The sequence below is a fragment of the Triturus cristatus genome, chromosome 6 (genome assembly GCF_964204655.1).
Source record: "Triturus cristatus chromosome 6, aTriCri1.1, whole genome shotgun sequence".
Classification (NCBI taxonomy): domain Eukaryota; kingdom Metazoa; phylum Chordata; class Amphibia; order Caudata; family Salamandridae; genus Triturus; species Triturus cristatus.
This window is the reverse complement of record NC_140589.1, coordinates 1,804,532,673-1,804,555,741: the sequence shown is the minus strand read 5'-3', so window position 1 is coordinate 1,804,555,741 and position 23,069 is coordinate 1,804,532,673. Positions and strand designations below refer to the sequence as shown.

The 23,069-nt window shown below is 44.7% G+C and overlaps 1 protein-coding gene across 11 annotated transcripts in view; it reads right to left on the bottom strand.

Moving 5' to 3' along the window:
* OTOF (otoferlin) overlaps positions 1-3,886 on the bottom strand; it is a 1,069,570-nt gene extending 1,065,684 nt beyond the window's left edge. For all 11 annotated transcript variants that reach the window (XM_085613159.1, XM_085613153.1, XM_085613156.1 and 8 more), the window contains exon 1: positions 3,601-3,886. In XM_085613159.1, coding sequence (XP_085469285.1) covers positions 3,601-3,679 — 79 coding nt within the window. In that variant the 5' untranslated portion in view covers positions 3,680-3,886. The remainder of the gene's footprint in view (positions 1-3,600) is intronic.
* Between the last annotated feature and the right edge of the window lie 19,183 nt (positions 3,887-23,069).

Genomic DNA, 23,069 nt, shown 5'->3' with positions numbered 1-23,069 from the left:
ACTCTTTTACCATCACTTCTCAGTAGGGCTGCACTCTGTTAATGGAAGTGAACCAGCACTTCTCACCAGGGCTGCACTCTTTTAATGGAAGAGAACAAGCACTTTTTCGCAGGGCTACACTCTTGACGGAAGTGAACCAGCACTTCACAGTCGGCTGCACTCTTTTAATGACACAGTACCAGCACTTCTCAGCAGGGCTGCACTCTTTTAATGGAAGTGAACCAGCACTTCTCAGCAGGGCCGCACTCTTTTAATGGAAGTGAGCCAGCACTTCTCAGCTGGGCTGCACTCTTTTAATGTCACAGTAACAGCACTTTTCAGCTGGGATGCACTCTTTTACCATCACTTCTCAGCAGGGCCGCACTCTGTTAATGGAAGTGAACCAGCACTTCTCAGCAGGGCTGCACTCTTTTAATGGAAGAGAACCAACACTTCTCACCAGGGCTGCGCTCTTTTATGGAAGTGAACCAGCACTTCTCAGCCGGGCTGCACTCTTATAATGGAAGAGAACTAGCACTTCTCAGCAGGGCTGCACTCTTTTAATGGCAGAGTACCAACACTTCTCACCAGGGCTGCGCTCTTTTAATGGAAGTTAACCAGCAATCTCAGCCGGGCTGCACTCTTTTAATGGAAGAGAACCAGCACACTTCTCAGCCTGGTTGTACTCTTTTAATGGGTATGAACCAGCACTTCTCAGCAGGGCTGTACTCTTTTAATGGCAGAGCACCAACCCTTGTCAGCAGGGCTGCCCTCTTTTAAAGGAAGAGAACCAGCACTTCTCAGCAGGGCTGCACTCTTTTAAAGGAAGAGAACCAGCACTTCTCAGCAGGGCTGCGCTCTTTTAATGGAAGAGAACCAGCACTTCTCAGCAGGGCTGCGCTCTTTTAATGGAAGAGAACCAGCACTTCTCAGCAGGGCTGCACTCTTTTAATGGAAGAGAACCAGCACTTCTCAGCAGGGCTGCGCTCTTTTAATGGAAGAGAACCAGCACTTCTCAGCAGGGTTGCACTCTTTTAATGGAAGAGAACCAGCACTTTTTCGCAGGGCTGCACACTTTTAATGGAAGAGAGCCAGCACTTCTCAGCTGGGCTGCCCTCTTTTAATGGAAGCAAACCAGCACTTCTCAGCAGGGCTGTGCTCTTTTAATGGAAGTGAGCCATCACTTCTCAGCAGGGCTGCCCTCTTAAAGGAAGTGAACCAGCACTTTTCAGCAGGGCTGTGCTCTTTTAATAGCAGAGTACCAGCACTTCTCAGCTGGGCTGCCCTCTTTTGATGGAAGCAAACCAGCACTTCTCAGCAGGGCTGTGCTCTTTTAATGGAAGTGAGCCAGCACTTCTCAACAGGGCTGCCCTCTTAAAGGAAGTGAACCAGCACTTCTCAGCAGGGCTGTGTTCTTTTAATAGCAGAGTACCAGCACTTCTCAGCACGGCTGCGCTCTTTTAATGAAAGTGAACTAGCACCTCTCAGTAGGGCTGCACTCTTTTAATAACACAGTACCAGCACTTCTCAGCAGGGCTGCGCTGCTCTGGAGTGGAGAGTATGAGCACGCATAAGCAGGACCGTACTACTTTTATTGGATAGATCAGTCCATCTAAGCAAAGCTGCACGTATTTTATTGGGAGAGTGTCAGCACATAGCAGAACTGAGCGACCCTTATCGTCCGAGTACCAGCACTTCTCAGAGCGGCGCAATACGTGTAATGTGAAAGTATCAGCACTTCTCAGAAGTGGGACACCACTTTTAATGGGGGGGGGGGGGGCGAAACCTTTAACCTGTGGTGCAAATCTCTTATTACGAGAGCAGCAACACTTCCACGCTGCAGCACTTCTGTCCAATAACTACATCTGGAAAACGAGCACCGCCCTTTTCTACTTTCATTCCATGCGCAGTGCACAGGGTAGAGTGTTTCTGGCTCTACATTTCCATCCTCAGCACCGTGTACACGGACGGGGGTCTCTCTGAGTCCAGGGCTGTAATTACACGAGGGCTTCTCCTCGGACCTGCCCGCGCCTGCGGGAGAGAAATGACGGAGCGCTGTACCTTCCGGTGCAAACTTAATAGTGAACTTTCTACGAGAGCCGTCCCATGGTATCCGCTGCTTGGGACACGCGGCCCTGATTCAGCACCCACAATCAACGAGAGGATGTGACCTCACGGCCCGGGCGGTCCACCTCAAAGCTGGGGGACCGGGTTCGAGTCTGAACATCACTTAATCTCCCCGCGCCTACCAAACAATGAATGTGTCCGTCTGTAGCGCGACTGGTGCTCGTGTAAAGTTCTATGATTCCATGCGGGTCTAGTTCGCGCTAAATAAAACTCCCCCAAGCCCCCCTTCTCCCCAAAAAGAAAAACTACACATCTTGGTATTTCCTTACCCACAGCCTCCACTCATTCATACTTCCTACCTCCCCCCCCCCCCGTCTCTATCCTTTCCTTTTCACGCTAGCTTAACTTCGCATGACTTGCTGTAGCCTATTGTAATTTGTGTAATTAGACAGTGTAAAAGTAGCGTTGTTTTTAAATGTTTTTGAATGTTACCTCATTGTTCTTTTGCTTTATTGCAATATCTACTCATTAAACCATTGTAAAGCGCTCTGATACCCCTGGGTCCAGCCAGCGCTATATAACACCTTTTAAATAAATAAAATCAGCGGTACTGTCATTCAGCCCAAACCCGGGGGTACTGGTTCTTCCCTCTGTCTTGCCTTCTACGTCCCCGTACATCCCTCTTCCATACCCGCCCTGCCTGTACCCAGCCCCGGAGTCCGGCTATATCAACTGATACAGACCGCTGCCTGCCGGAGCCTCCTTTCGAAAAATGACAGTAGCGCCCAGAGGCCGTCCGGCTGCAAGCATTGGCGCGAACTCATAACATAGCTACGTAGACAGTCTGCACTCACTGAATTACTTCACAAGGCACAGACCTCTTTATATTGCATGACGCACTACAGAAGCCCCTGTAACACGACACATCATGTAATAAAAACAGAATATAACATATTTTAGCGTAACACAACACACCGCACGCTAAACATAACGCGCAATTAAAAACAACGCAGCGAAACACAACCGAAGGTAACACACAGCATGATATAACACTTAACACAACTTAACACAACATACAGTAAGTCTCTTGCCCTAAACAATGGACGACTCTGTAATGCTATATAACCTATGGTAATATTATATAAGATAAAACAGCATACCATATCGTACATGTCGGTAGGGTAATGCACCAAAACACAATGAGAAACAATACTACAACAAAGTCTACACGAGACACGCCACCTTAGTAGAATGTAAAATTCAATATAGCACAGCAGAGGAAGCCGCGCTGCATCGAAATGTAGCGTAATCTATCTTTACACACCTTACCAAACAATGCCTTAACGTGACACGTCACACCATACCGCACCAGACCGTATAGTATAATTGTCTATGCATAAAATACTACAGACACATCACTGGTGGGCTGGCGTTATAGCGCTGCGCCGCTGCGTGTGGGCGCTGCCCCGCCGAGCGCCCACACAGCCGCCGGTAACTTTTGGTGCCCAGGGCCACACATGCACACACTGGACACAGCGAGGGGCCGGCTCCTACCTCTGAAGGCCACCTTGGCGATGCGGTCCCCCTTGCCCCGCAGCTCGGTGACCGTCTTGAGGTGCACTATTAAAGCCATGCCGAGGGAGGACGGACCCCTGCCGGGTCAGGAGGATGCGGTGGCCGGGGATGGACGGAGCGGCACCGACAGCAGCAGCGGAGCGGTACCCGGGCGATGCTTCCCTGCCTCGCGCTCAGTCTGAGCTGCTGCCCACGGTGCTGCACCACGACGGGGGCTGCTCTCCGCTCTGCAGCCCTCCTCCTACCCCGCACTCCTCGCGAGGCGCCAGCGCCGGCAGTCTGCTGCCTGTGCTCCCTTTCTGCTGACAAGGAACCCATAAATAATTCACGGGGTCTCTGTCCCTTTTGTCAGCTCAGGTATTGTGCGCCTTCCCCTGTGCCTCTCCACCTGTCTGCAGGAATCTAGCGCCTCGTCACCTGTCACCTCCGATATTCGGGGTGCCCGCTAGAGGACAGAAATCGATTCTGGAATCCCCACCTTTTTACCCCACAGCACGCTTCAAAGAAAAATAAAACCCAGCAACAGAAAGAAGTGAATTAAAAGCAGCAGGTCAAGAAGTCACAGTGACGGTCTAGAGAACTGGGACCGGAGTCGACCTCCTTTCTTAAACAACCTTAAAAGTACTTCCCTAGCGCTCACATGCACTCCAGCTACTGCGAGGCGCCTTGAGTGTGAAATTACCCTGTCAGAATGCACGTTGTACCTGTCACATGGCCAGGCTAACATTATGCTCTGCTAAATTGTAGGATAAACGTGAATTTCATTGATCGGCAAAGACATTGTCCTGGAACCAAGACAAGCAACATCTAAAAGCATCCTGCTTGTGTAGAATTGTGTGATTTTGTGCAATTTACTTTACTCCACTGAGCCCGATTCCCCCTGCCTGGCAAACCCAGGACGCTTGGAGACAGATTTGCCCTATGTAATTGTGGAGAAGTGTGGCTCACTGGTTGGAGCAGACCTGGAAGCAGAGGTCAGCCCGGGACCAGGGTTCAATTCCCGGCTCGGCTGGGTCTTGAGTCCATAAATTGTCCATGGACTCGATAATTCTCGCTCCAGTGCATACTAGATTCATGGGTTCACACTCTGCGACTCTGGGCAATAGCTTGCTTAATCTCCACAATGGCCCCTCGCGGCAGGATGCCTGGCTTTCACCTTGTGGATGCCCTGCTGGGTTATCTCACAGGGGAATACCAGGACGGGTTCCCTAAGCAAGCGCTTAGAGACCGGTTGGTGATTTGCGCTATATAAATATCTGCACATTTACATTTACACATTTCTCCCCTGAATTGTGTGAATTTCACATCAACTCCAGGCCCTGATTACTGGTGAACTTGTTGTCATCGCTCAAGGGTCCTACTCAGCTGAGAGTACACCACGGTGGCTCCCTGTGTGCAGGGCCAATGGGACGGAGGTGATTAGCTCTGTACGGACAGCCGTGGCTTTCGCCCCCTGCACGGCATTTACCGTCTGACCCTGGTGTACCCCAGTGGATCCACCAGTGCGCCCTGAAAATACTCCTGACGGTTTGGTTTGTTCCCAAGCAGACCAACAGGCTCTAGTGGCCTGGGGATGCCCCCGAAGTTTATCCCCACGCTCAGAGTGCCTAATGCTAGCAGATCAGTATTGGACTTGCCCGTTTTTGGGGTCATCCCCAAACATTTTGCCTTCACTGTTCTGTACTCTGCTGGCTTTTAGGACTCGTTACAACAAACAAATGATGGACGGAATGCTGACAATGCAGACATTCTCCCCCAGTCAAGAGATCTGGGTTAAATCCATCGTTCTTTTGCCCACTACGCCACCCCAGTTTAGACATGGCCATATGCAAATCAGTCTTGACCCTGTGCCTCATGGGAACAGTCCAGCCCGAACTGCCAAGCCATGTCTTCCCTGGACCGGAATCAAGCATCCTAGGACCGGTTTCTGGCTATCAGCCGTCATCAGCCAGGATAGCTTGACTCTGGTGGCGTAGTGAGCACGGGTCCCACGTCTGGGAATACCCATCCCACTTAGGGCGAAAAGCGTTACAACAAACAAATGATGGACGGAATGCTGACAATGCAGACATTCTCCCCCAGTCAAGAGATCTGGGTTAAATCCATCGTTCTTTTGCCCACTACGCCACCCCAGTTTAGACATGGCCAAATGCAAATCAGTCTTGACCCTGTGCCTCATGGGAACAGTCCAGCCCGAACTGCCAAGCCATGTCTTCCCTGGACCGGAATCAAGCATCCTAGGACCGGGTTTTAGGACTCTGCACACTTTACCACTGCTTGTGCTCTCTCATTTACCCAATTGGCACCTTTAACTTACGTGTAAGTCCCTAGTAAAGTGGTACTGCATGTACCCAGATCTTGTAGATTGAATGTTGCTAGTGGGCCTGCAGCACTGATTGTGCCAGCCACAAGTAGCCCTTTAAACATGTTCAGGCCTGCCATTACAGCCTGTGTGCGCAGTTTTAAACTACCATTTAGACCTGGCAAAAATAAACCTTTTGCCATGCCTAAACCTTCCATTTAATACATATGTCACCCCAAAGGTAGGCCCTAAAGAGCAAACAGATCAGGGTGCAGTGTACCTTTTAACTTTTACAGTGTTAAAGACTTAAATTCGTTTTTCAATAATGCAAGACCTACCTCTCTGATAGAATAACATTGGGTTACCTTATTACATTTAATAAGTGATAACGTTATATTGGGAGCAAGTAAGAAAGCCGAGTTTGGTGTCGAAATAATTGTAATTTAGACTTCTTTAATGGCAAAGCCGAATTTTAAGCCACAATTCTGACCTACCCCAGTGCACAATCCTGAGGTCAGGGTGTTGGAGATGCAAACAGGTTTTAACCAAAGGCAGCAATTGTTGCCACTTCAATCCTCTCTCTGCAAACCATTTAATGTTCACATTTTGTAAACCTAGGTCTAAGTCAATACGTCTCTGTTCTGCATACCTCTTGTATTAGAAAACATAGCTATGTGTAAAACATAGCTATGTCCTACAATCCACACTTGCATTTTGAAGGTATGGCTGGAAGATATGGAAAGATGTCTGTAGCTCATGCAGTCCGTTCGTAGAATAAGAGATATGTTTAAAGATGGGGAACTACTTTTTTTCCATTGAAAACGTCAACTGATTGGGAGATGAAAAGCATTGTTTCGTAAAAAGTAGGGTGCATATTATTTTTTTTGTGAAAATCTTTTATTAACTTTGCTCATGATCTCATACATTGCACGACAGTGTTCATATGGCATGTAATAGAACAACATTTCATCAAACAGTAGGAAGCTATAATAGGCATATGCTGAACTGGTTACACTTATACACCAGGCCCAGATCCACCCCTTGTGGCTCGGTATTTCAGCCAAGGCCCCCATACCTTCTTCCATTTCTTAGTACAGCCCCTGGACTTGTAAATGGTTTCCTCCGCTCTCTGACACCAATCTAGGTCACGGAGCCATTGGTCCCACTGTGGGGGGGCCCGTGCCCCCCAGCCACTGGCAATGTAGCGTTTCGCCACTCCGACTGCAAGTGCTAACCATATCTCGCTATGTCTAGACCAGTCCGTGTCTCCTTTGATCATGAGTAATAGCCACCTAGGCTCCACCGGGACCGGGGAACCCACTACTGCTGCCATCGTGTTTGCTACTTTGGTCCAGAACAGCACAATTTCTGGACATTCCCATAGGATATGGTAAAATGTGCCTTTCCCCTGGCAACCCCTTGCACAGAGGGGAGACAGGCTCCTCACCCAGGTGAACAGGCGAGTTCCGGGATAATACCCACGGTGCAAGATTTTTAATTGCACCAGACGGAACCTAGTTCAAATCGGAATTTCGCGGGGGCTCTGCAGGGCATCCTGCAAATCCTCGTCCTCCAGGACACCGATGTCTCTCTCCCATCTCTCCCACAGGGACACTAGTGGATCAGGCATGTTATTTATCAGCTTACAATAGATAGTGGAAATGGGTTTTTCCAAGAGGGGATCCAGGAGGAGCCTGTCCTCCATGGGGGAATACTCCGGGATTGAGGTGTCGGTGTGCATGTGGGAGCACAGGGCATGGGTAAGATGTATGTAGTGATAATATTGGGAGTCTTGGAGTTCGTACTCTTTTTAGGTCTCGCCTACGTAGCGCGCATGCGCTGCATAGGAAAGAGACCTAATGCCATCGGCTCAGCTTTGGGGGCAAAACGTGCACGCGTTGCATCGCTTGCAATGGCAACGCGTGCACGTCTGGCGATTTCCTTTCAGGAGCGCGCGGCAACATATGGTGGCGACATATGGTCGCACGCTCCCGCAAGGGAATCGCGCAGGCCCCCTCCCCCTGCTGCCGCGCGAGGCACGCGCTTGTGCTGGTTTTATTTGGTACCTGTGTCTGCTACACCTTTTAAGGAAATTCGGAGACGGGATGGAGTGACTTACGCCAGGATCGACGGAACTGTTAGTACAGGTATGTTTGCTGGCGAACTTGGCGCAAACCCTGTATTGTAACCTAAAAGAGAGGGGAAAGTCTTTAAAAGCTCTGTTAACCCTTGCACACCTTTTGGACTCGCGCTTGAAATGTAGAGGGCTTATCAGGGACGGACTCCTTATCAGGGTTGCGAGGGCCTCTACTTCAGCCGGTGTTGCGTGTCAATTTCAGAACTGAGGCAGGACAATACCAGTGCAGTAGTCAGCTACAACACTTAATTTCATTGTCTTGACATGCATACTGACAGCATTCGTATTATAATATGATTCGGTATAAAGACGGGCGTAACAACAACCCCGTGGCTGTGCCGGTTTCATGGCAAAGGCTAGGCGTGATAACTGACTTTTCCCCATTAGGCTCTTTCTGAAGAGGCAGTTGGTTTTGGTGCAGATGTTTACAGGGAGACCTCTCAAATTACGTTCCATGATTTCAGTGCTTCATTTGTGCGTGTGTTTGCAGTTTGTAGACACTAGTTTTTGGACCATGACTTCTTTTCCATCATCAGTCTTTGAACCAGGGCATGAGAGAGTGAAAGGAAGACAAGCATTGGCATAGCCAATAGGTCTCGCTTTTGGGACCTTATAAGTATTTAGTTATGCAACACAATATTCTTGGTGCAACAACATCAACTGTTTCGTGGCTAAACACTTATAAGGTCCCAAAGGCAAGACCTATTGGCTATGCCAATGCTTGTTTAAGATAGTTAAAGGATCTAGGGGCGTCTCCTTTCCATATGTCCCCCAAGTACTCAATGCCGATCAGTTTCCATCCCTTGAAGCCGGTGGTGCATATTATTTTTGAGGAGAAGCATGTGTGTCATTGGTTAATAAAAAAGCAGTTTAAACGTGGAGTACATATTATAGGATAAAATTTGCTCAGCTCAACCGCACCTGCTAATTGCATTTGGAAGGTACAGTTTGAACTTAAAAGAATGGTGAACTTTTAACCTGCACGTGCTGTTAAATGTTTGAGAAAATGTTGCAAAAAAAATATCGTTAGGTTTAAAAAAAATGATGAACTTTTAACCTGCACGTGTCGTAGAATGTTCTAGAAAGTGTGTTGATAGAATCCGTTGAACTTTTTACCTGTATGTGTCCTTCAATGTTAAAAAAAACCTGTTTATATGGAAAGTTCAAAAATAACCAATAGAGAGAAGTTTTGCAATCTAAAAAATCAAGGAACTATTCTGATTTGTTCTTTATATGTATTTATGTGTGGAGCAACAGGGAAATTGTGCCATTTACTGGTTCCATTCTTGATGAAAGCGGTGCATTGCATGTACTGTGTGACACAGAAAGAATTGCATGCGTTTCTGACATTTGAAATCTGCAGACCAACTACGAAGGTAAGTTAGAAAGTAAGAAAGTGTGTTATGTGTTCTGTAGTAGTGGTTAAGTATTTGAGGCGATATTTTTAACTTTGAAAGTATTTTTTATTTTTGAATAATATAGTGTTAGTAAAGTCTGGTGTTTCACATTGGCTCTAAAATATGCATAAAGTGTGACTAGTTAGTAAACAAGTACTTTATATATGTTTAGGAGTTTTTCAGAAAGAAAAGGTGTAAGTTGTCATACGTAAAGGACTGTATGGTTTTGAAAATTAGATGTAGCGGTAATTTGGATTCGTATATCTATTCTGGCGAGATAAACAGAATGTCGCACATTTGGAAATTATGCATAGTCTGGAAATAGTGTGGAAGGGGTAAGAGTAGAAAAATCATGTGTTATTAACTTAACAGAGATGGAACAAAACCCAGAAATGTTATATGCACAGTTTGTGGTCTTATTTTTTACACTGAGAGGTAGATTTCAATATCAGTCAAGGCTGGTGTGGTACTGCGAGGCTTTGGATTTGTGTCGTTTCTTTAGAAGACATTTTTTATAAATAGGTGGGAGATAAAAAATAAATGAAAATGTTCTCTGTATATTTTCTGTACGATTTTGTTCACAGTGCTAAAGTAAATGTGATTATTAGTGATAGTAATTGTCAGGGTGTGTTCCTCTGCTGAATATACGCAGGCCTTGAAGTGGTCTGGGGCTTATCGGTACTGAGCTCCGTTACTTCTTTAAGACAGCCGCCAATTTTTTCATCCCAATTAAAGCTGTTAATATACGTATAGTAAAGGGGCGATACAGATATTTTATAAATGTGTGAGAGATTAAAAAAGAATTAAAAGTGTTCTTAGTAAATTTTCTGTATGATTTTTTCACACTACTGAACTAACTGTGAATATAAGTGATGAAAATTGTCAGGGTGTGTCTCTGTGTTGAATATACGCAGGCTTTTAAGTGTGCCGGGTCTTACCGGTGCTGAACACTGCCCCCCCTTTCAGACACCCGCTATTTTTTTCATCCCACTTAAAGCCCTCAATATATGTATATTAAAGAAATGGTACAATAAAAGTTTAGGAATTACACCTCTGTTTACTCTCCTCATGTCCCACCCCCATTTTGTGCAGCCAACAGTAGTGTTTATAAAAATTATGTGATAGCTTTATCTAGTATGAAAATAGCACTTATACCTTTATTGACATATACGTGGGATCTGTAGTGTAAAGAGAAGGTCGTAGTCAGTTTCAATATTACAAAAGTGACATGACATATGTTTGAAAGATTACATGGTTTTAGGAATAAGGTATAGAGGTAACAAATAAGAAGTATAGTTTGTTATGTTTAAACAAGTATGTAGTTTTGTAAATCAGGTACAACGTTGATTTGTGTTGAGAAATAAATTTGGCAGAGATAAAGAAAATGTTGCACGTTTGGAAATTATGCTTGGTCTGGAAATAGTGGTGAAGGGGGGGATATTGTTATTAATTGTTATTAATTTAAGGCAGATAAAACAAAAAAACAGATATATTATGTGTACAGCTTGTGGGCTCATTTTTCATACAGAGAGGTATATTCGAATATAAGCCAAGGGAGGTGTTGTACTGCAAGCACGTTTACAATATGCAGACATTATACGGAGAGCAAATACACAAAGTTAATATGTACCTTTCTTTGGATATGTACGCATGGTTTGAATAATTTAATGATAGTTTCATATATAGTGTACAATGCCCGGTGATGCGGGGCAAGAGAGGGTGAAGGAGGTGTGGTATATTCTCAGTATTAGTTTGGAGAGGGATAGCTGCATAGCTGCGGGCTGGTGTTGAGTTGTGTTGCAGAGGTAGAGCCGCTGGCCCCACTGTTTGCAGAGGGAGAGCTGCTAGACATTGTCTTTCATAGGGATAGCTGCCGGCTATTGATTCGGGGCAAGCGAGGGTGAAGGGGGTATCTCGCAGAGGGAGAACTGCAGTATATTCTCAATGTTGGCTAGTAGAGGTAGAGCTACAGACCCGACGGCTTGTACAGATAAACCTGCGGGCCCGATGGCTCGCAGACGGGTAGTTCACAGAGGGAGAGTTGTGAGCCGGCAGGTTGGCTCATAGAGAAAGAGCTGCGAGCTGACTGGCTGGCTGGTAGAGGGAGAGCTGCGGCCCGTCGGCTCGTAGAGGGAAAGCGGCAGGCTGGCTCGCAGAGGAACAGCTGCGGGCCAACTGGTATAGGGAGAGGTGCGAGCCATCAACTTGCAAAGGGAGTGCTGCGGGACGGTGATGTGGGGAGAGGTAGCGTGAAGGGGGTATCTCGCAGAGAGAGAGCTGCAGTATATTTCCAGTCCTGGCTTCAGAGATATAACTGCGGGTCACAGAACTCGCACACGAAGAGCTGTGACTGATATTCTCAACTAAATGACACATGTAAATGTTACCATCATTACCTTAACACTTCTATCGGCAAGTTAGCAAGCATAACACTGCACCATATTAACAAAGATATGGCACAGGCTTACATTTCATTCTGGATGTGCATAACCACAAACAGATCAACTGTTAGAGAGCAACACAAATGTCCGATATGGGAAAGGAGAGGGGGGACAGATTAAGTAAAATGTAATTTCCATTTTGGTAATGTGTCAGCTCAGTCGTGTAATGAGCTTTAACACCAGCACATAACCTCGTTATGACGATAATTTACATATATGTGTTCTTTAGTACTGCAACCAACACTTTGTGCCCCTCAGAGTACTGTTTATAAAAACTAAACAAACAGAGCTTTTTTAAGTATGAAAATAGCACACAGTGGGGGTGAATCATCCTCCCCCCACGGACTAGCTCGTACAGGGAGAGCTGCGGGCCGTCGGCTCCTAGAGGGACAGCTGTGTGCCGGCTTGCAGAGGGAGAGCTGAGGGCCGGCTCGTACACGGACAGCTACGGGCAGACTCGCATAGGGAGAGCTGCGGGCCGTCGGTGTGTAATATGTGGTAATGATTATATCCTATAAGTGTATTCCTTTAAGCCATTAGGTCATAGGTAGAATGTAGAGTGTTTAAGTGTTCGAATGTTCTGCTGTTGTAGCTGGAGGTCGTGGGTCTTATGTATGGAATAAACCTAACTTGACTTTTCTTCACTTCGTCTGGATTTCGTTATTTACTTCCATACTACACTGCTTGCAAAAGGATACGTACGACCGGTGATGTGCAGCGAGGGAGGGTGAAGGGAGTAACCTTTCTATGGCATCACTAGCTGCATCATTAAAATCTGTCTCTCGTGTGCAGTTTCTTTTTAAGTGGGGCAGTTCTCTGTAAGGTATGCACCACTTTAAATTAGTTAGACGACTGCTTTTTACATTGAGTTTAGAGTTTCCAGCCATAGGTTTTCTATATAAAGTTGTACATTTTTTGTTCTCTGTTACAAAAACCTTTAAATCAAGAAAATTAACAGATTCAACACTTATTTCACCAGTAAATTTTAGGTTCACATCATTGTCATTCAAAATGGAAATGTATTCATTTGCTGACTCTATTGATCCCTTTCATAATACGAAGAGATCATCACTGTATCTGTGCCAGCTTATTATATGTTCTATCCACGGCTCATTGATACCCGACCAGGCCCCCTGCTTCTCCCACCATCCCAGAAAAAGATTTGCGGAACTGGGGGCGAAGCAGGTGCCCATGGCTGTGCCATGGATTTGTTTATAAAGTTGTCCCTGGAACACAAAGATGTTATTAGTTAAACAAAATTTGGTGAAATCAAGAAGCATTTTGTTATGTTCAATAAACTTTAGAGATCGTCCTTTTAGAAAATGTTGGACCGCTCCCAGTCCATCTTCATGTGCTATTCTGGTATATAGACTGGCAATAACAAGTACAATCATTAACATATCTGATTACCAAGGAATATTGGCTATTCGATTCAGGAAATCATTTGTGTCTCTAGTATAAGAGTTCAAAGTAATTACTGATTTGGACAGAAAATGATCAACGTATACGGACATATCTTCCATTAGACTTTCACATGCTGAAATGATTGGACATCCCGGCGTTTTTTTTTTTGTCCTTATGAATTTTGGAGACATGATAAAAGGTGGGTATTTGTGGGTGTAGATATTTGAGGAATTGTACCTCTTCTGAATCTTCCTTTGATATTCCAGACCGAAATAAATTCATTGTATCTTTTGTTACTGTCATTGTATATTTCTTTAGTTACTGGTTCATAACAGTCCCTATCTGATAGTTGCCTTAAGGCCTCTTCACAATAGTATTCTCTTGTAAATAGCACAATGTTTCCAACTTTATCTGATGGCTTGCATATTATTTCCTTATCATTCTGTAGCGTATCTAAGGCTATCTTTTGTGCTTTTGAGATGTTCATTCTTCTATTTTTAGATTTCTTTGTTCGTAATTTCTTCAGATCAATTTTAATAGTCTCTTCAAAGATATCAATAGCATTTTTCCTGTTTGCGGGATGCTCAGATATTCCAGCTGTTCTTGAGTTATAATTGGATGTTCTATCAAAGGGTTTGTTTCTTTTTCTAAATTGTCTAATATAGTTAGAGTCTCCAAATCATTTCCTATAAGTATATTAGTTTCCACGCTTGGAGATACTGTTTTATGTTTGCTGCAACTTCCCATTTGTTTAAAGAATTTGTGTAAGTTCAGCTTTCTTGTGAATTTATAGATGTCTATTTGTGTGTGAGCATATTTGAAATTTCTGGAGAGACAAAAGGTAAGTCCTAATTTCAGAACCGATTCTTCCACTGCTCTTAGTACCCTGGAAGTTAAATTTACTATAGTCTGATTGTCTACCTGTCTTGGCTTTGTAACCTCATTTGCTTCTTGTTTGGCTTGTTGTTCCACCATTTGTATCACTTCTGGCCTCCTCGTCTTGTCTTTTGTTTTCTCCTCAGTCTGGGGTTTTGGTGTTGCCTCCTCTTTATCTTTCACAAAAGGAGCTGCAGAGGGATATAGGTCTGTGAGGTGCCTCCATTACCCTCACACACATTTTTTGTTTATTGTGAGCGTGAGAAACATACAAGTCCATCTGTGTACTGGGGTCAGACACGTATGAGAAAATTTTAAATTAGGGATAGGAGCACCCAGTGTGTACAGCATTGAATAGCTGGTACTTAATTATTAGATCCAAGATATGGTTTAGGGTATGCTCACGATGTATGTCCCGGTTTAGAGCAGGTTCTCTGTTTGAGATTATGTACTTGCCTTCTCTTTGCCATGATTGGTGAGTTAGATGAAATGCCTCTTGAAAACGGGTTGGTTCTTGACATTTAAATGAACTTTCTTCCCCTGACTGCTCCGTGTCTGTTGCCATGTTGAATTCTGATGTATCACTATGTTCAATACCTTTCAAATTTGTGTTGTTTCTTAATTCTCTCCTCGAGGCATCGTATTTTTTTGCGAATGTTAATATTCTGCCTTGCTCACATATTTATATAGATATAAGCACATATATGTGTGTGTGTGTATATATATATTCACAGAAAAAACCATAGGTTTCAGGCACGTTATAGTTAGGAATTAGCATTTAAAAAACCTCAGAAATTCACTGAAAAAAACCATAGGTTTCAGGGGTGTTATAGTTAGCTGGACTTTTCACTTGTACAAAACCATTGAAATTCCCCCGTTATAGTTAGTTCAGCTAACTATAACTTGCGCGCCCGCAATGCACTGCTGATGACGTCACATATTACATCACTCATGACATGGTCAGTGACATCACTCATGACATCACTGATGACATCTCAAATGACATCACTGATGACATCACTGATGACATCATCCAGTGAATGTGTGTTTTTCTGAAAATTAAATATGTTTTATATATGTATATCTCAAGGTCGATGGAAGAATAAATGGGTATATAAGTGTCTAAATGGATGATTTGTTTTTGAAAAATTGATTGTGTAACTGACTGATTAAGTGTATCATAGTGAATACATGGCTTAGTGAGTAATGTCTAAATATGTAAATATCTGTATCAGTCTCTCACTTTGTGTATAAGTGGCTGCATGGGTTGGTGAGTAGCTACATGGGTGTCTATATAGGTTATTAGTTGGTTTTTTGAGTATCAGTCTGAGTGTCTGCATGGTTCGGTGGGGGGTATTACGTAGTGCATAGGTGCATGAATGAGTGACTCACTGTTTGTATGTGTTGAACACAGCATGTGTGCAGGACTGTATGGGTGGATGAGTGTGTGTATGGGTGTGTTAGTGAGTGAATGACTGTCTCAATAGTGTCTTTATGAGTAACTACATATGTTTTAAACTAGTATATGTGACTATTGGTGTATATATGTGAGTATATGTGAGAGTGAGAGATTGAAAGAGTTCCTGTATGAATAAGTATGTGTTTCTATAAGTGATTGTTTAAAAGACTAAGTATGTGTAAGTTTCCGTAGAAGTAAGTGTGGTGGTGTGTGTATAACTGTATATGCAAGTAAATGTATGTTTGATTCTTTATTAGCATGAGTGACTATGTGTGTGAGTAACTCTATGGATGAGTGGCATTGTGTAACAGGATGTATAGGTGCATGAGTACATATGATGAGTGAGTACATGTATGAGTGACTGTATAGGACTGTTGGTGAATGAGTGGATGTGTATGTGGATCTTAGAATTACTGAAGAGGTTGTTGTAACTGGTATTGGTATGTCCATTGTTTTGAAAATTTTAGTCTCTATTTTTGAATGTGTGTATCAAAGGTTATATTAGGGTGAGAGGAGGTCTGCCACTCTATCACAAGGATGATGTCATCAGTGATGTCATCAGTGATGTCATTTGAGATGTCATCAGTGATGTCATGAGTGATGTCACTGACCATGTCATGAGTGATGTAATATGTGACGTCATCAGCAGTGCATTGCGGGCGCGCAAGTTATAGTTAGCTGAACTAACTATAACGGGGGAATTTCAATGGTTTTGTACAAGTGAAAAGTCCAGCTAACTATAACACCCCTGAAACCTATGGTTTTTTTCAGTGAATTTCTGAGGTTTTTTAAATGTTAATTCCTAACTATAACGTGCCTGAAACCTATGGTTTTTTCTGTGAATTTCAAAGGTTTTTTAAATGCTAATTTCTAACTATGCCTACAGAGATAGGACATGTGAAGAAAGAAGAAAAAATGCACAGAAAGAAACAAAAGAAGTGCAGAAAGAAGCAACAGAAGTCCTCAAATACGAAGATAAGTGCAGGAAGAAGGATAACGTGCAGAAAGAACAAAAAGAAGAGCAGAAAGAAGCCTTGTTGCAAAATCATCCCGTACCCTCAACTTTTTCAGACGGATACTGGTGGTAACTGAGTCTGACTAGCCAGTCCTAGAGCCAGTGCTATGTTAAAAGACACTTAGAATACAGTGAAAACACCTACATACACTAGGGAACATTATGCGTTGGGGTCCCCCTGTGATTAGCATGACCTCCTCTGTAAGCCCCTAGTATATAATAGGGCATGGGGATTAAAACTACCTCTTAAAACAGGCCACAGGGCGTTTTTGCACACGTTAACTCAGGCCCCGTCCCCTCCCTTCACCACTGTGTAAACACGCCCTGTGTCCATTTTTAGTTGGGAGATTAAGTTCATTTGAATCCTGAGGGTCCCTAGGGTCCAACTAGCCCACTAGGTACCTCCAGTAAATGCCACAGAGCTGTGTTGCAGAGAGGTGTAAAAAGTGGCACGGCCTGGACCACCTCCTTGCAATGCAGCTCAGTGGCGCTTACTGGAAGCACTTGGTGGGCTAGTTAGCCCCCAGGGGCCCTCAGTAATGAAGGGAAATTATATCCCCAATTTAAAACGTGCCATAGTGCGTGTTTGCACACGTCACTTCAGGCCCCGTCCCCTCCCTTCACCACTGTGTAAACGCGCCCTGTGGCTGTTCTAAGTTGAGAGATTAAGTCCCCTTGAATCCTAAGGGTCCCTAGGGTCAAACTAGACCACTAGGTACCTCCAGTAAGCGCCACAGAGCTGCGTTGCAGAGAGGTGTAAAAAGGGGCTTGGCCTCAGAACACCTGTCTGCAGCGCAGCTCCCTGGCGCATACTGGAGATGCCTGTTGGGGGCGCGTTTGCAGAGTGCTGCACGGAGGGGGCATGGCCTCCGGCACGATGCCAGTCTTTTATTTATTTTAATTTTTTAAGAAGGGGGGCTGTGTGGTTCCCCTTCTTATTCTAATTTATTGGCCCTGATGACCCCATCCCCCAGGGCCTGTCTCCTAATTATATTTTTTTGACCCCAATCCCTAAGGCCGGCCACTGTTTTTTATTATTTTAAAAAAATATTTATTTATAGACACACCTAGGACATGCTGGACAAACCGTACGTACCTATCACCATGACGATTTGCGGGATATTCATTAAAAGGCGACTATGCATGCAATGAATCCACGTGGAATGTATTTACACTACTAGTGAAGCTCTGACATGTCTGATGCCCTACCGTGCCTAATCCCGGTAGACACCCTTGTCGTTTATTTATACAAACATGGGTAGCTATTGACGGGCACATTTAATACACATGCACACCAAGCCATTCAAAGGGGATTCGACAAAAATTCGACCAAAACTATGCAAGAAACCCCCCTCACGGTTAATAAAACACACATCCACTGCCGGATGTGTAATACTTTTTATTTTACTCTCTGGAAAGGGGACGAACATCACTTGAGAGTCACAGCGCGCTCCTGACAGAGCCCAATGCTGTGTTACACCCACCATTGCCTGCCGAGTGCCACACACCTCTGTGTTGTATTCCACTAGCTAGTGCATATGCTATGACACTCTCTAGCCCATGTGCACTGTAACACCACCCCGTGAATATGTCATGCCACACTTGTCTTCGCACGGGTTATATTGCCCCATCTAACGTGCCTTCCTCGATGCCTATGTTATAACGCACAGTGCTATGCCATACATATTACAATCTGCGATCCATATCTGTGTCACAGTGCATATGCAACGTTACACTCCCCAGCACATATTTTATATTACAACTTTAGAGACTAGTTAGGTTACACAACACTGCCCTGTGCATATTACACTCCAAGGCGCATATCGCATAGCACGCGCTAGTGCCTGTGCTATCTCGCGCTCTCCAATGAATCTGTCATTGCGCACAATGTATTGCATATTATATTTCACGCCCGGTTCATCTTATATCACACTTTTTGGTGCATAGTTTATACCATACACTATATCTAGTTTTCATTTTCAATCGTGCTCTCAGGACTATGTTCTATATAACACTGTGTTCACCTACCCTTTTCACGGGCATTACATTTTGCGATAGGGGGTGGAGGGTCAGGGGGTGTTTCTGCCAAGTGAGCCCGGAGTCACAGTCACAAACGTCCTCTTCTTCCTGAATAAAAGTGAGATTATGCTGCATACTTGTTCATATTTTAAGTAGTTCGCACAGACTCAATGTTTTAAAAACAATAAAGTTCCTAATACCCGCCTTCTCTGAACAGTTAGCTTGCTGCCCCATCCCCCTCCTCCCTATCCTCTGTTGTGTGAATCCATGGAATAGCCTCCTCCCTCCTGCCATGCATGGTCTGATGTGCTGCCACTGCCCTCAATTTAGTATGATGTACCAGTCCACTCCTCCTGCCCTCCATTGCCCAATTTTATGCCCCATCATTGACCTCCTGCTTAAACTCTGTGCTTAGCTTGCTGCCCCTATTCTCCTTCCCCCTGCCCTCCGATGTCTTTGTGCATGCCCCTGCTCCATCCTTTTTGCCCATCATGTCCCATGGACCTGCCACTCCTATCTACTCTGAGTGTTCTGTTGAGCTGCCACTCCCCTCCCACCTGCCTAGCATTGTCAGATGACTGTAACCTGTCCCTGCCACCTCCACCCTGCCTGTCCACATGCCATGCCCCTATCCTCTTCCTCCTGTCCTACATGGTCCATTGTACTGCCACACCCTTCTGCCCTCCCTGGTCTGTTGTGCTGCAACTGCTCCTCCTGCCTGCCCCGTGTGGTCTGTTGTGAGGTCCCTTCCCCTGAACTTTCTTGTCTGTGCACAGGTCCTGACCCTCCCTTCTATCCTCCATCGTCCTTTGTGCATGCCCCTGCACCCTCCTTCTTGCCCATCATAGCCATTGGTCTTCTGTGCTGCCATGGCCCCTCCCACCTTCCCTGTGTGGTCAGTTAGCTGCCCCTGACCCCCTCCCACCTTCCCTCCATTGTCTGTGTGTATGCCATCACAGTCTCACTGTTGCTCTTCATGGTGTGTCTTGCTTCTAGTGCCCATCCTGCCAGACCTCCATGGCTATCTTGCTGCTCCTGCCCTGCCCCCTTGCCCCCAGCCCTCTGTTTACATGTGAAGACCCCTACTCCCTCCCTCCTGGCTTGTCTGTTCCATTGTAATGCCCCTGATCCGTCCCTCCTGCCCTTTATGGTCTGTAATGCTGCAGCTTTCTCTCCTGTCTGTCCATTATGGTCAGCTAGCTACCATTGCCTCTTGCCCCTCTGTTCTCTGTTGTCCATGTGCATGGTCCTGTCCCCTCCCTCTTGCTTTCTATGGATTGTTGTGCTGCACTCCCGTCCTGCATGCCCTGTGTGGTGTATTGTGCTGCTGCAAACCCTGATGCCTGCCCTGCAGGGTCAGTTTGGTGCACCTCTCCATGTCCCTCTTGTCCTCTGTTATCCAAGTCCATGTCCCTATCCCATTTCCTTCCATGATCCAATGTACCATACTTGCGAACATTTTGAACTTGGTAAGAGGGAGATTTTGAAAAAAAACTGGGGTATTGATTTTCCCCTTTGAGTTACATTGAAAAAGAGGATATTGTAGACAGGAGACAGATCAAATAAAGCCCATTTGAGCTTAAAAACATTGGACGTTTCCTGGCTGAATCGGGTCTGTTGGCATGTATGGTTGTACTACCATTGCCTCTTCCTTCTGCCCACAATGGTCTATTACATTGCCACAGCCTTGAAGGAGGGTAGATTTTGTATCACAGGGGGCCCCTGGCCCGTTCTGTCCACACCTGAAGTATGAGACCCTTGTCCTTGCCCTGCCAGCCGCATTTGTAGGCCGTATTAAATTGACCAGCGGGTCCTGTGTTGCTATATAATTATCCTGAGACATCCTTACCACTCAGCCAGCATAAAACCCCTGTGTAGGCCCTTCTGTTCAATATGTAGGCCTCTTTGTTAAATTGACCATAGCTCTGCAATTTTAGTGTATAGCAGTCTGAAGGCAGGTCTGCGAGGCCTTCTGCTCCAAACTAGTAGCCCCCACCCTACCCGAGTGCTCCGTGCTCGGTATCAAAGTTCAACATCCCACTGAAGCTGTCGACATACAGTAGGCTGCATCCTGGACTGGTACTTGCTTCCTGGGCAGGTTTCCCGCTTTTAAGGAAGTGGCAACCGCAGAGCGTCAAGTTAGGAGAACTGAGGAGATTTTGTACATGAATATATTGAATTCCCGTACAATACCCATTATTTTCTGCTTGCTCTATGGAACTTACGATAAGCGATTGGCCTGAGAGACTGACCTTTTCACCCAGTCCATTGTCAGCATTAAGTGGGTAAATGACGAAATGTCTGGTAAAATCTGCAGACGAAGCTTTTGGGTAGCATACGTAGGTAGATGTAGCGTGCAAAGGAGCCCACAAAATGATATAAAAAGGGAGCACCCACAGATATCGACGGACTACCTCGCCGTCTGTATGTAGGTTAACAGGCTGTGCAGGTTTTCCTCAAGAGCTGGGAGCTCTTGTCTTCCTTTGCTTAAAATGTCTTGCTCTGCTTTGCTTGAAGTATCTTATTCTATTTTACCTATATGAAATGTCATGTTATGTTTAACCATTGTTCTCTTTACTTTTGCATTTAAAAGATTTTGTATTGTAATTGCAGGAATGCTTGCTCTAAGAGTAAACGTGAGTGTTCCTAGGTAACATTTTCCTTGGTGTAACTTGTTTCTCATGATGCATTTATAGATGTGTTTTCTCTCTCTCTCTGTCAGTACATTAATTGAGATACAGAGAATATCATGACAGCTGTATGATTATCTGGATTCTGTATTTTGTACTTTATGTCTCTATTCTGCGGTTTCTTTGAAGTTGTCTCTATTCTGCGGTTTCTTTGAAGTTGTATCTTCTCATTAAACTGCCATTGTATTCTGCCACCAATTCCATGTCTCATATGTCTGTTTTCTTCATTTTTGGAGCAAGCGTTCCTAGGCACCCCGGCTCAAATTAAGGTGCCCCTTTTGTCCCTGACTCACTCTCCTGCTCAGTTCTGTGGTGGCTCCCGGGGCTCTGGGGACCGCCTCTAGCTTCCTTGACCCGTAATAGATCTTCCCTCCAACAGCCTCTCTTGCAAGTCCTGTATTGTTGGTTTGTTGCCCCTGCCCCCCTTTCCACTGCCCTCCATAGTCTGTTGTGCTTCCACGGCCCTTCCTGCCTGCTCAGTGTGGTTAAATTGTTGCCTTTGCACTCTCCTACCTGCCTTCAATTTTCAGAGTCCGTGCCCCTGGCCTTTGCCTCTCAACAGTATCCCAATGAACAACTAGATTGCTAACATTCTATATTTATTACAAAAGTGTGGAACGCCTGACATCATCTTGATGTAATCAAAACTGTAATACCTAGAGCATTTCCTTTAGAAATTACATATATGAGAGGGTCTTATTGGCATCAAAATTATGGTTAGTGCTCTAAAAGACTAAAATAAGGACATTTTGTCTGAGTTTTCAAATAGCGACAAAGCACTTTTAAATTATTTGTTATCTTTATGTTTTTTTATCCAGTTGACCACTTGATTAAATGTTGCACTTAGGGGAGAGGATGTGGTGTTACTTCCAGAACTGCAGACTTTGCAACTGGGGAACCAGGTTGAAGTTTCTGCTTCAGCCCGACATTCTGTGATTCTGGTCAAATCACTTAGTCTCCCCATGTCTACAACCAAAATGAATTTGTGCTTGTGTGATGTAACCAATGCTCATGTAAAGCACTCCAATACCTGACAAGTCTGCACTATATAACACTGCAAAAACACTAAATAATAAGTGTTTTGCACACTTCTGTCATTGGGCTATATTTGGGCTACATCTGGGTGATTTTGGGCTACATTTGGGCTCTTTTGTCTCCGGTGGCCATCTTGGGAGATTTATTTGTTATGAAGTTTCCTAATTTCCTCATGTACTGCAGTCTCCTCAGTAGGACATGCTTTCAGTTTTTTACGTTGATTCCATCATGAAGGTATTCAGATATGTCACACATTTGCCATAAATTCTGAATGTTAGCACTCTAGTTGCTCATTAGATCACTGTAGTAAAACTACTGTTCACCATGGAAGTCTGCTCCTGGTATTAAAAGTGCATGTTTCAGTCTGCATGTCAGAATTTTTTAATGAAATAGAAGAGGATTTGAGAAGTCACTCAAAATGTGCCCTCATTTTCTTTCTTCAGCATTAATCATAATTTCTATGGCAAAATGAACCCCCTCATTGTGTTCCTTTTTAAATTAAATGTTTTAAGTGTTACCAGTTTATTCCAATCAAGATGGCTTCAGGTGTGCCATACTTTTGTCATAATGAAGACAGTAAGCGCTCTAGTTGTTTTTAAGAACATTCTGGGACATTCTGTCATTGGGCTATACTTGGGCTACATCTGGGTGATATTTGGGCTACATTTGGGCT